At 40.7% G+C, this 13,395-nt stretch overlaps 1 protein-coding gene across 1 annotated transcript; it reads right to left on the reverse strand.

Moving 5' to 3' along the window:
• Positions 1-10,465: 10,465 nt before the first annotated feature.
• On the reverse strand, positions 10,466-12,238 carry LOC145076104 (uncharacterized). Its single transcript, XM_079022102.1, has 3 exons — positions 11,806-12,238; positions 11,009-11,706; positions 10,466-10,714 (listed from the first exon to the last, which is right to left on the reverse strand). The coding sequence occupies exons 1-3, from the start codon at positions 12,236-12,238 to the stop codon at positions 10,466-10,468; spliced, it is 1,380 nt and encodes a 459-aa protein (XP_078878228.1).
• Positions 12,239-13,395: the final 1,157 nt, after the last annotated feature.

Here is a 13,395-nt window from a genome sequence, read left to right on the forward strand (position 1 = left end):
ATTCATAGGTTTTTTTTGCTATATACTACCATGGAAATGATACCAAAGTATACTTGGCGAAATAACATGAGAAAATTTTGACTAATTTAGCTTCCCTTATGCATCAGGTTTTTCTCTTGATGGACTTCCATTTTCACCAAGAGACGGGGCATCGGAAAGTGATTCTTCGAGTGGTGATCCTTTTGAGGAATACCTCGAGTACAAGGCTGCCCAAGAAAATGCTGCCCAGGAAAACACTCATGTTGAAAAACCACCATCCACACCGTAATGTGGTGGCTAAAAACAACCCAGGTTCATCAATTCAACGAACCATGTAGATATAGAAACAAATTATAGCTTCTTTATAATGGTGTAAATGCAATTTTGATCTTTCTTTTGATCTTATTTATGGGAGTTGTATACGCGGAACAAATTTATATGTTGTAGATGTTCTAGTTACCAGGAGATTTGACAGTGATCAAGAGGTTCATGATTGTGTATACATGAAATTTCTGTATTTAGAATCAAAATAAAAGTGAAATGTTTTATGATCATTGCACTTGAACTATTTATATTAATTTATATTATTTGATGGTACTGTGGTTCGTTCGAAAATTAAGAAACAATTTTCTTAAAAGCGTGAAGCTAAAACACATGTGGCCACTTGGGAAGATGAGGAAAAAGAGGAGTCTCATGCCTTCAAAACAATTCAGTTTGTCCATGATACATTGCTAGGATGTAAACAAACTGAACGTTTAACTAACTGTTCATGAACCGTTCGGCACAAAGCTCATTTATTTAATAAATGAACCAACATGAACACAAGTATTCGTTCGTTTTCTTAAAAAGAACGAACATGAACATTGCTCACGTTTTTTCATATATGTTCGTGAACGTCCGTTTATGTCTGTTTAGTTAAGTTTATTTTATGTTCATATATGTTTAATTGTGTTTGAACACATTACTATATTATATGACCAATTATGTTTATTTATCTCTGTTCATTTATGTTTCTTTAGCATGTTCATGAACATAAACAAAGGAACATGAACAATACAATTTGTTAAATGAACAGACATGCATGAACAAGAAAACTCGTTCATTTATCCGTTTATGTTCGTTTGTTTGTTTGGCTAACTTAAATGAACGGATATGAACAACCCTTGTTCGTGTTCATTCGATATGTTTACAACCCTATATATATTGTGCCTCTACAAAACAAAAAGGAGTTACATTCTCATTAACGATAATACAAAAAGAAGAGGGATGGGATATGAAATTGCGCATTATGTTGTGAATCAAAAGGTTTTATCATCCATGCTTTTTGCTAGGATTTTACATAGACCTATTCATATATCTCTTTATAGAAGAACAAGTTTTTTCCGTCACTCTCTAGGGAGTTTTTTCCATTTTGTGCATGATATATGTTAGAGTGTGATTTAGATTTTGGCGGTGCGAATATAACTTGAATATAACCTTTCATGAAAGAAAGTGAGAAAACTTGAATGACGAATTCAATGGGATAAGTGTTGGGAGTAGGCTGAAGTTTGGTAGACTACTCCCATCAACAACCAAAGCCAATCCACCTATCTACTAAAAAACATGTTGGATTTTATTCGAAAATCGATTTCTGAAAACATTAACAACGACAATGGAAGATTTAAAATGTTAAATAAAGTTAAAACCATTTTAACCCACCAAGGATCATTTTGCATGAACATGAAAGATTAATAACAACCATAAGAAGAAAGAATAACAACTTTTGAAGGTTTTAATTCCTCTTGGGAGTTGGAAGTTGTAGAAGATGACAAGAACACAAAGTAGAGTTCCTGTAGAGATATCCACCCATAGTTACCAAGTTAACTTAGATGTTAGTCTTTTTTTTATTGCAAAATAAGCTCTTAAGCCTTTAAGAACAAAAGCCACTATTTTGTCTTAAAGGAGAGTTTCATGATATGAGCTTTGGACTTAACACCATCACTCGATGATTTCGGTTGGGTTGAGTGCTAAAATCACAACAATGAAGAAATATTGTCAGTCAACGTTTGGAAGGAGGTCAAGAGACGAAACTCCGACGGTCTAGTTAGTATATGCTTTGAGAATAAGGTGATTAGGGTTTTGGATGAAGGGAAGGCGATGCCTTCTCCTGGAGAAAAGGTCCTTTTATACCTGTTGTTCCATGTACATGATCCCAATGGTGTCGTTTGTCCCGTCTTGGCCGACAAGACGTGGAGGAGTCCTATTGGTTGATCGTGCACCACTACTAGTCATCTGCTATTGGTGGAGAATAAACAGAGGACAACGCCCTAGGCACTACACTTGTCGCTCTGGGAAACGAACAACTGTGTTTTGTCTTATTATAGATCAGAGATTGTCATCATGGAATGGACCTGGCCGTGAGGATGCCAAGGATGAGGGCCCCCACGCGAGGGCGAGGGTATGGGTTTGGCGCTAGGATGGATTATGACAGTTAGCTAGGTTGTCCTAAATATAGCAGTTCTGTTATCTTTAACTTATTCCTAGTAGGATACGTTAACAAGCTCCCTATGCTAGTAGATATTAGCTTTGGCCTAGTGTAGTTGTGTTTTTCTAGCTTAGATCATGATGGTAACTATTTGATATTCTCGCTTTCCATTTAAAACTTTCCTTATCAAGGATGGTTTTACTTTTTATGCTTCCTACTCTTCAACTGCTTATTTCTTATCTTTGCTTACCCTCCTTTCCATCATGTTCTTGCTCCAAGAGAAAATGGCAATGCAATTATCCGGAATCGAGCCAACCCCAAGCAAATTTGAGGCCTTGCAAACCCGATTCGACTTCTTGCCCGAACATTGTGTGTAATTTCCCATGAAAGGGACAATCATCTCTCGTCCACTGAAGGTTAAGGTCGAAGTCCCCATTCCGATCTTCGAGACGGGTCTCAGGCTGCCGACAACTAATTTTTTTACGGGATCTTACGTCAATATGGTTTCTCCGTGGATGATTTAACTCCCAACACCGTCAATAATATTATGGGCTTTGAACTGGCCTGTCGAGACCTTGGAGTATTGCCTCAGTTTTGGGCTTTCAAATCCTATTTCAACTCTTCCACCCAATATGGCGTCCATACCTCCTCTCAAAGGCGAGACATCCATGCGTTCATTTTTAACCAGAAAGCGCCCACAGAAAACTAGCAAGACAAGTAGATTTCGGTGAATTGCAACCTGGTTGGTTATGGCTATCCCCAGGTGACTGTCTTTTATGATCGGCCGCCCCAACTGTGGGGTGCCATCCTAACCGTGACGCAGACGTTGTAGGGTATCTGCTTCACCGGGGAAGATTGGGAGGATCACATTCTAGTCGCGGTAGGAATGAGTGTCGCGTGGAGAGCTCGAGGGATATATTTATTTGAGGTAACAGATTTACCTATTTCATTTACTGCTTGCTTTCGTAGGTCATCAGAGGATCTTGCCTTTTGAAACTATTCTGCAGGGTAAGTATAAGGGCAATCTCTAGTACCAAGAGGTACCTATGGTGGAGACCCACGCTATTTGCGATTTGCATTGAAATCATTTGTTGAGGATTTGAAGCAGCCATTGAAATTAAGATATCTTCAAGTTTAAGTGGTATATAGAAGAACTTTTATCCTTAACACAGAAATGGTTGAAATACCAAGGTAAGTTCAACCAACTATAATCTGATCTTATGGATTCAAAGGACAACCACTCAAGCTCTGATACCAATTGAGAGAACAAGATCTTTGCGGAAGGACAAGGTTTGAAAACTCAAACCTTGAGTGAATGCTTGAGATCAATGTCTGCTTACAAATAGATGTTCAAGTCAAGACTAGAAAGACCAGTCAAGTCTTAGATAATTAATTCAACAGATGATCAAGACATTAAGAATGAATAAGTAAACAATGATCAAGGAAAGATCAATAAATGAACAAGAATATATTTGATATGATAAAGAAAAAGATGCCAAAAGTGAGAGAGAAGATCCAACATTGATTTGTATTGAATGCTCCTATATATATAGGAGAGAGTATTACATCGAATTAACCAAGTAACTTACATAGGACTGGACAAAAGAACTATTTCTGACATTCTAATTGTCTAAGAGCACAAAAAGCTAAGTCCTATGAGATGTTACATCAATACAAATCTAATAAATGACATGAGACAAAATAGCCATCTTCAGATCTGCTAGCATTCCGGACATTAGAGACATTCCGGAATGGGTTTCTTATCTTCTTGTTTCTTCGCTCATTTCCTCCAACTTCGGACATGTTCCGGAGCATCTACTTCTCTGGAACCAAACACACTTCAGAATTAGTGTTAAGGATTGCTAGAGGTTCACTTTCAGGTTCCAACAATCTCCCCCTAAGTGAACTTAGAAATCCATCAAGTTCAATTCATTTCTTCCTTGATGAAGGTGTCGGCTCGGAACAGCCAATCTCGGACTTCAACATACCATGCCAGATGACTCACAAACTTTGCCTTAATGTGTTCTGGAGCATCAGACTCGGATGCATGTGAAATGAATTTTTTCAGTGCTTTGGTAGGGATCAGGTGTTTGTCTAGAACTCTGAAGCAGTCCTTCTTGTTGGTTTTTCTTGCAGTGTAGACAAATCCTAGAACAAGCTCTTCAATGGGACCATCAGCAAAGAGTTCAGCTTCTAGAAGAATGAAGTCAATTTTCGGAACAAATTGTTCTGTTCCGTAAAGGTGAGCAAGTTCATAGTCTCTTCGGCTGAACTCTGCAACATAATCTTTCAAGAAGCTTAGAGTAGCATGATAGGCTCCCATACTGAGGTCATCCCTATGATTTTCTCTGAATTATACAGCTAGGGTAAGGATATCGTTCAGATTCATGGTGGGGAAATCCGCATCGGTAAGAGTCCGAGGAATAGGTCTGTTCCCGAAAATGTGAAACCGGAACAATGGGCAGTTTAGTTCAAACTTTATTAGGATTTTTCTTCCGAAGCCTGAGACCTGAGTAATCCTCTTCTTTGACCATACGTCCTTAAATGGCATGGAATTCTTAGAGTAGAACGTATCAAATCTTTCTCTTTCTGTTCGGATGATTACTTCAGGAGGATCTGTAGGATGGAGTGGAGTGAACTTGGTGTAATATTTGTTGTACGGAGAAAGAGGAAGATCTAGTTGCTCAATATCACTTGTGGGAATGTCATAGGACATGACTGGAGTGATTTGGTGATCTTGGAGGATGCCTTCACGACAAAGAGGAGATATCCCACGCAGGGGGTCAGGATTATCTTTCAGAGCCTGAATCTGGATGCTTTCTTCAAGGGCTTGGTTAATTTCCTCCTGAGATCATCCATGTTTGTGTTTGGGAGGAGGTCCGGAGTGCAAAGCTGGTTGTTCAGTTATCATTGGTTTCTTGCCTTTGTTTTTATGAAGAGCAGAGATAACCATCTTCATATTTTCATCAACTATAAATTCTAGAGTAGGATTTGGGAGAGGTTCTTCTGGAATGTCATCAGGGGTCCGGAGTGGAGAGCCCTGGTCAATTGGAGCAATCTTGGGTTCCGGAATATGAGCTTGAGCTGAAGGAGTGGCCCGGAACACATGAGCTGTTAGAAGAGACTTGGCCTTAGCCATTTTGACAGCTTGCTCAAAAACTTCTGGAAGTGAGGATGGTCAGGCGACTGTGGACCATATCCTCCTTTGTTCTTCAGAAATGACCTTCGGGATAGCCAACTTGGGAGCTTGAAGAGCGAGGATGCTCTTAGGAGCGTCATCAGGGACGTATTCATTTTCTTGTTCACTTGCTTCCTCTTTGGCACTTTTATGAGGAGATCCAGAGAGAATATGAAGTTCATCATCAGATGATTCTTCTTCATCTCGAAGAGAGAACTGAGTAGAAGGCTTCCATGGGTGACTGGGTCCTTCTCCCCCTCTTACATCGGTAAACCTCCGAACAGGTGCAAGGAACAGAGAGTCCTTGAGATCATCAAAGTTGGAGAAGACTTTCTGAAGGTCAGAAGTGAGTTGAAGAGATAACATGTCATAGGCTTCAGCCGTGGGAGCTTGCTCAGAGAGGTGTTTGAAGGTGGTACTGAGAATAGAAATTATCTCATCAAACTTCTGGTTTGGAACATCAACAATGTTCCAAGTTGAATGAAGAAGTTTGATGAGGACTTGTTGAATAATCAAATTCATTTCATCCTTCTTCTGGATCTTCTTCTCTAATCGTTGAATTTGCTTCTAATGGCGAACATGGGTTTGCTTGATTAGATCGTTGGTAACAGACACAAGGTTGTCATGAACCTTGAGCATGGAAGAGATGGTGTTGACGTAGTTGTCGACTAGAGCATCATATTTTGAGTCAATTTTCTCTACATTGTGCTTTAGGCGGAGAGAGATTAATTGGTCCAACTGGGCATCTCTTTCTTCAACAGATGGTCCGGATGATTTTGAAAGAGAGTGGAGAATGGCATCAAGTTTGGCATTGAGTCCGAAAACTTGTTGATCCAGTTTGTTGCTTAGTTGAGTAACTGAGTTTTCAACTGATGACACGTTTACCATAGTGTTAGTGACAGTTGTCCGAATTTCCAGGAGAGAAAAATGATCAACATAATCACCAGCAGATGATTCTGAATCAGAGTCGGAATGTTGTAGAAAGGACTTGTGAGGATGAGCTGAGGGACCTGGTTTGGTGGTTGCATCATCTTCCTGATGTTTTGAGGGAGAGAACTCATTCGGAGTGGTGGAGGATGAAGAACCGAAGTCAAATGTGGACTTAGAACCGGATGGTTTGGATTGGTAGTGGGTAGATACTTTGAAAGTGAATTCTGGAATGTGCCTGGCATCGGTGTCCAGCAATACTTCTTCGGAAATTTCTTCTTCCGGATCAGCATGGAAGGGACTTTGGTGAATGGTGATAGGAGGTTGTATGGAAGTGAGTTCATCATCAGCATCAGCGTCAGTAGGAGGAATATAGGGCAAATTGCTCTGAATGGCCCTATTTCTCATTGAAATCAAAGTGGACTCCACTTGAGCTCTGGTGAGATCTGGACGTCTGGACGTAGCCCTGTTAACATAATCTGTCCAATTGGGATCATTAACCCCTGTTCGTCCTTTACTCCTTACGGGTATCAGACCAGTTGAGGCAACGGAAGTGGGAGGGACAACTCCTTACGGATGCTTGGGATCCGGAACAATGGTTCTGGAGTGTGTGCGTGTTGAATAAATAATAGGATTATCAAATGTGACTCGTGGGTGTGTTCCAGGGGGCTGCAAGGAACTTTGATCAACACCGGCATCACCCTTTTGGGAGAGTGAGGGTGGATTATGTGGAGACTCCCCGTGTGTGTGTGCATTTGATGTTGAAACATTGAGGGGTACCTCGGATGAGTGGACAGGGGGGTGTGCGGACGGCCAGAATCAGCCGGAGTGTCATGGGTGTCCTCATGTGGATAGGAGGCACTGACTTTGGTTTTCTTTTTGGCTTAGGGTTTGGTGGGAGAAGATTTTCTCTTCGTTGACTTTTTAGGTTTGGGTCCGGACACGATAGGGTTGGCTTCTTCCGAAGTGGATTCAACAGAGACCGGGGCAGGTTGTGTTGGGTCAAACACAACCGAAGTCTCTAAGTGCAGTTTTAAGTATGGAGAATCGGAATGGATAATAGCCAACATGTGGTCCGGAAGACGTCTGACCGGACCAAATGAGGATTGGTTCGGAATTCTATATGCCTTAACAAGTTTGAAGAAAATACATACCTCCAGAGGAATAGTGTTCACCGAAATGGGAACATTGGGTTCCTTGAAGACTTGCTTGACTTTTAGAGCCCATTAGAGCCCAAAATCTAGGGCTTGAAATTTCGTTTGCTTTTCTCTTAATGGAAAACTTGCAGAAGTCTTGCAATAAGACTTCAGGAAGATCAACTGCGTTGTCACGTCCGGAGTAGATGTTGAAAATGACATTCAACCAATCCTTGCTCAATGTGTCTGTTCTTCCATGCTTGCCAGAAAGACCACGTATGATGAAATGCATCAAAGCAGTCCATAACCCAGAGGCAATACTTTTCTTGAAGTCTTTTGCTCAGTAATCTTGAGAGTATCCGACGTATCGTAGAAAGGTCTGGAACTCTTCATTCGTAGGTTCAACGACTTTGAAACCTTTGGGATTAGGTTTGACTCCAATCGCCTTGAGAAAGGTCGATTTGTAGATGGGAATAGAGTGATCCCCAATGATGGTGGTTTCCAGAACGCCAGCTTCAAGCTTGATATTCGTGAATGCACGATGGAGATGATGAAGTGGTAGTGGTGGATCAGGGATTTTGGTAAGTGGGATGGAGATGGGATGGTTAGCAATGAACTCGATCATTACTCTGATCGATTCATCGTAGTCCAATGGGTTGAGAGAGAACAGTTGAGTTGTATCTCTCAAGAAGGGTTCTTGATCTGCAGAAGAGGATGAACCTTTAGAACCTTTGGATGAATTCTTTCTAGCGATTGATTTCCTGGGAGTGGAGGTGATTTTGGTTGGGTTTTGTGAGGACTCTATTGTTGAAGAGAGATGAGTGCTAGGGATGTCAAAAAGTCCCGTGGGACCCCGATCCCGCGGGGGCCCCGTCCCGTATGGGGGCATTTGTTGAAAAAAATCGGGGACGGGGGCGGGGGCGGGGGCAATGTTAACCCCCGTTTTAATTTTGGGGGCGGGGGCGGGGGTTGGTAGTCCCGTCCCGAAACCCCCGTGGGGCCCCGTTAATAAATTATATAAATTGACATATGTTAATTATATAAGTATAATAAAAAACGAAATGATTTTTACGTACAAAAATTCAATAAAAACATGTTTTTAAGTTGTTTGTAACACGTAAAGTTATGTTATAAATATCTATTTGTTATCCAAAAAATAGTTTTTTTAGCCCAAGCAATAACTTATTTTAGCCCAAATAAGTTAGCCCAAAATCAATCGGGGGCGGGGATCAAAAGGGGAATTCGGGGGCGGGGGCGGGGGTGGAAAGGATGGAGATTTCGGGGGCGGGGGCGGGGCGGGGGATGCAATCCCCGTCCCGTTTGCCCCCGTTGACATCCCTAATGAGTGCTTGAAGAACACGAAGAACAATGAGGGTTTTTTTGGAGATTTGCAGTTAAGTGAGCGTAAAGAGATAAAGTGAGGATTTGAAGGAGTATTTATAGGTAAGGGAAGATGGGTCGGGTTGAAAAAGCTAATGATGAGGATCCGAAATTAACCGGGTCGTATTAAATGAATTTATACCTTTTTGGAGTTGAGGTGACAGGAACGCGAAAGGTTGAGTGGTTCGAAGTTGAAAATAGAATAGCAACCGACGATATGATGTTTGCTTTTAGGATTGGTACAGTCAGGGCTCAAGGTTCAATGAGAAAAGGATAAGGATTCCGAAAAGTAACCGATGCTGACGGTTTAGTGTAAAACCTTTTGGTATTCCGGATGAGTGGATCGGGGATGACAAAAATCCGATAGATATATGGGTGGGTTCTGAATGTATTCTTTTGAAGCAGTTCCGGAGTGAGAAATGTTACGGAGTGAATTTGAACTTTATTTCGAAAATCGGAAGCAATTTGAAATTTCGGATGAGAATTGAAAATTCCAGAGCAATTTTAAAATTGCGAATGAGATTTTGAAAGTTCCAGAGCAATTTTAAAATTCCGAAGCATTTTTTAAATTCTGCTGATGGACGATCCAGATCGTTGTGAAGAAGAGAACAAACTGTTTATCTTAAGAAACTCAAAGGATAATTAGTAAAAAAATAATAATAAAGACAAGTAAAAGGATCCTGTGTATTCAGAGGAAAAATAGTTCTGAAGCAAGATGAATGAGTTCAGAACATATACTTCCTCTGAATACTTCTATCAAAGAGAACATGCCTCTTGAAAAAATTGACGATCAGGCATCATCATACCCATTTTGCTCAGAAAACCATTAAATTTGGTTTCTCCTAATGCCTTTGCAAAGACATTAGCAATTTCATCGTCAGATGGAACAAAAATAAGTTCAATATTGCCATTTAGAACATGATCTTTAATAAAATGGTACCTAATATCAATGTGCTTTGTCATGGAGTGTTGGATTGGGTTGTAAGAGATGGCAATGGCACTTTGAGAATCATAGTAGATAGGAATGCGTTGAAAACGGTAACCATAATCCAGGAGTTGAGATTTCATCTAGAGAACTTGATAGGTGCAGCTAGCAGTAGCAATGTATTCAGCTTCGGCTGTTGAGAGAGCAATGCAATTCTGTTTCTTGGATGACCAGCTGACTAAACGACCACCTAGTAATTGACATCCTCCTGATGTACTTCTCCTATCGAGTTGAAGACCACCATAGTTTGGATCCGAGTAAGCTTGCAGAAGGAAACTTTCATTTGTTGGATACCAAATTCCGAGATTCTTTGTATCTTTGAGGTATCGGAAAATTTGCTTCACAGCCAAAAGATGAGTCATCTTCTGATTGACTTGAAATCTGGCACATAAGCATGTTGAGAACATTATGTTCGGTCAACTTGCAATGAGATAAAGTAAGGATCCAATCATTCCACGATACTTCTTTTCATCTACAGAAGCACCCGAGGGGTCAGCAAAGATTTTATGACCGAAGCCCATGGGTACCTTGGCTGAGGCACAGGTGTCCATAGAGTATATCTTGAGGAGCTCAGAAATATACTTCTCTTGGTAGATGAAGATGCCTTTGTTGGTTTGTTTGACTTGAAGGCCTAGAAAGAAACTTAATTCTCTGTTCATGCTCATCTGGAATCGTTTGATCATTAAGTTAGCAAAATCTTCAACCATGGATGAGTCCGTGGATCCAAAAATGATGTCATCCACATATATTTGAACCAACATGAGATGTTTTCCATTTGATCTTCTGAATAGAGTTGGATCTAGAATTCCTCTTTGAAAACCTGAGCATTTGAGAAAGTCGGTGAGGGTCTCGTACCAGGCACAAGGAGCTTGCTTGAGACCATAGACAGCTTTACGGAGCTTGTAGCAGTAGTTCGGAAATGAGAGATTAATGAAACCGGGAGGATGTTGAAGATATACTTCGGTGTCAAGTTCACCATTAAGAAAATCACTCTTAATATCCATTTGATAAACTTTGAAACCTTTGTGGGATGCATATGCAAGAAAGATTCTGATAGCTTCTAGTCGTGCAACAGGGGAAAATGTTTCGTCATAGTCAAGACCTTCAATTTGAGTGAAACCTTTAGCTACCAGTCTTGCCTTATTTCGGACGATAGCTCCTACATCATCTAGTTTGTTGCGATATACCCATCTTGTACCGACAACAGGGTGGTTCGAGGGAGGAGGAACAAGAGTCCATACTTCGTTTTGGTCAAATTCAGCAAATTCTTCTTGCATGGGTGTAATCCAGCCAGCATGCTCCAATGCTTCCTTAATGGATTTTGGTTCGATACTAGAAATGAAGGCTGAGAAATGACATTCATTTTGGATACTAGAAGCAGAGCGAGTCTGTACCCCAGTATTAAGATTTCCAATCACTTGGTTGGGAGGACGATCCTTGGTCCAAACGTGCAATTTGGGAAGTTCTTGAGCAACGGTTGATTCAATATCAACAATAGGATTTAGTTGCTCCCCCTGAATGATTTGAATTTGAGAATGATGCTCCACCTGAACTTCTGAACCATAGATATTTACATCATCATCTGAGGGAAACTCAATGAAATTTTCGTTGTCGTCATTGTTGATTGGATTGGAGTCATCGAATTCAGCAGCTGCATCTTGGAAGCCATCCACATTTGATTCACGAGAGGGATTAGTATTATTCTCCTCCTCAACCTGAGAAGGTTAAAGTGGTTCAGAATCAAATGGTGACATGCTCGGAAGATGATCGGATAGGTTGTGAGAAACTGGGGCTTCCGAATGAATAATTTGAATTGGAGATGCTTTTGACTCAGAATCAAGGGCGGTTTCGGAAGGGCCAAAGAGGGTTTCAAAATCAACTTCGAGGATAGTTTGAGGATTAGGACATCCTGGCGGAGGAGCATCAGACTCCAAAATGTTAGTAGTGATGTGAGAGGGGCCAAAATTTTGAACGAAGTTGTCATCAAAGGTGACATCAAAGCTTTCTTTTAGAACATGAGTTCTTCTATTGAGAACTCTGTAAGCCTTGGATTTCGAAGAGTACCCAAGAAAGATAGCTTCATCAGCTTTGGGTTGGTCACGATTGTTTTTAATGAAGCACCTACAACCGAAAACATGTAGGAACGAGATGGTTGGCTTCCAACCATTCATGGCTTCGTATGGAGTCATGTTGAGACGTCAATTGATGATGCTTCGGTTTTGAGTGAAACAGGCGGTTGATACAGCTTCAGCCCAAAGATAAAGTGGTAGGTTTGCATAGTTTAGCATTGATCGAGCAGCTTCAACAAGTGTTCTATTGCGTCTTTCAACTATGCCATTTTGTTGAGGAGTGTAGGGAGCTGAAAGGTTGTGGTTGATCCCTTTTTCCGTGAGAAATTTCTCAATGGTGGAATTAACAAATTCCGATCCATTATCACTTCGGATTCTTCTGACAGGGAGCTTGATGAGAACTTCTATTCCTTTGATAAAATTGATGAGCTTAGAGGCTGTTTCAGATTTGAGCCTCAAGAAGAAAACCCAGGTGAACCTTGTAAAATCGTCAACAATCACAAGAATGTATTTCTTCTGGTGAAGACTTTCTACAGTGGAAGATCCACAAAGATCAATATGTAGAAGTTCCAAAGGATCTGAGATAGATTTCTCCATAACGACTGGATGACCCTTCTTTGATTGCTTACCACACTCACATGCAGCACATAAATGATCATTTTCGAACTTGAGAAGAGGTAAACCTCTTACCATTTCACCAGACATAAGATCATTCATATACCAAAAGTTTAGATGTGCGAGCCTTTGGTGCCATAGCCAACTAACGTCAGGAACAGCTTTGGAGAGAAGACAGAGTTGAGGTTTTTGGATAATCATGTTGATGTCGAGAGGGTACATGTTTTTGTTGTGAAGAGATTTTATCAATCATTCTTTTTGGTCTTCAGTCATCATATAGCTGTATTTTTTGTAGAATTCCACACGTCGACTTGAGTCAGTGAGTTGAGCCACACTTATCAAGTTGTGTTTCAAGTCAGCTACATAAGCAACATGTGAAATGCAGAAGTTTCCATTAGTGAGTGTTCTGTAACCACGAATTTGTGAGTTAGAGTTGTTCCTATATGTCACATAGCCAACATTTGGAGAGAGCTTTAAATCTCGTAGAAAGTCTTTCTGCCCCGTCATGTGCATGGAGCAAGCACTATCAATACACCATATTGTTTCTTACTCTGAAGCACAAAGTGCCTGCTGGTTTAGCAAACAATGGAGCTTTTAGGCTCCAAGTTAGATTTTGGGACATAGGCATGGACTTTGGACTTTAGTTGTGGCTTTGGGACAAC

This window comes from Lactuca serriola, chromosome 9, assembly GCF_051521515.1.
Source record: "Lactuca serriola cultivar US96UC23 chromosome 9, Lser_US96UC23_V15, whole genome shotgun sequence".
NCBI lineage: Eukaryota > Viridiplantae > Streptophyta > Magnoliopsida > Asterales > Asteraceae > Lactuca > Lactuca serriola.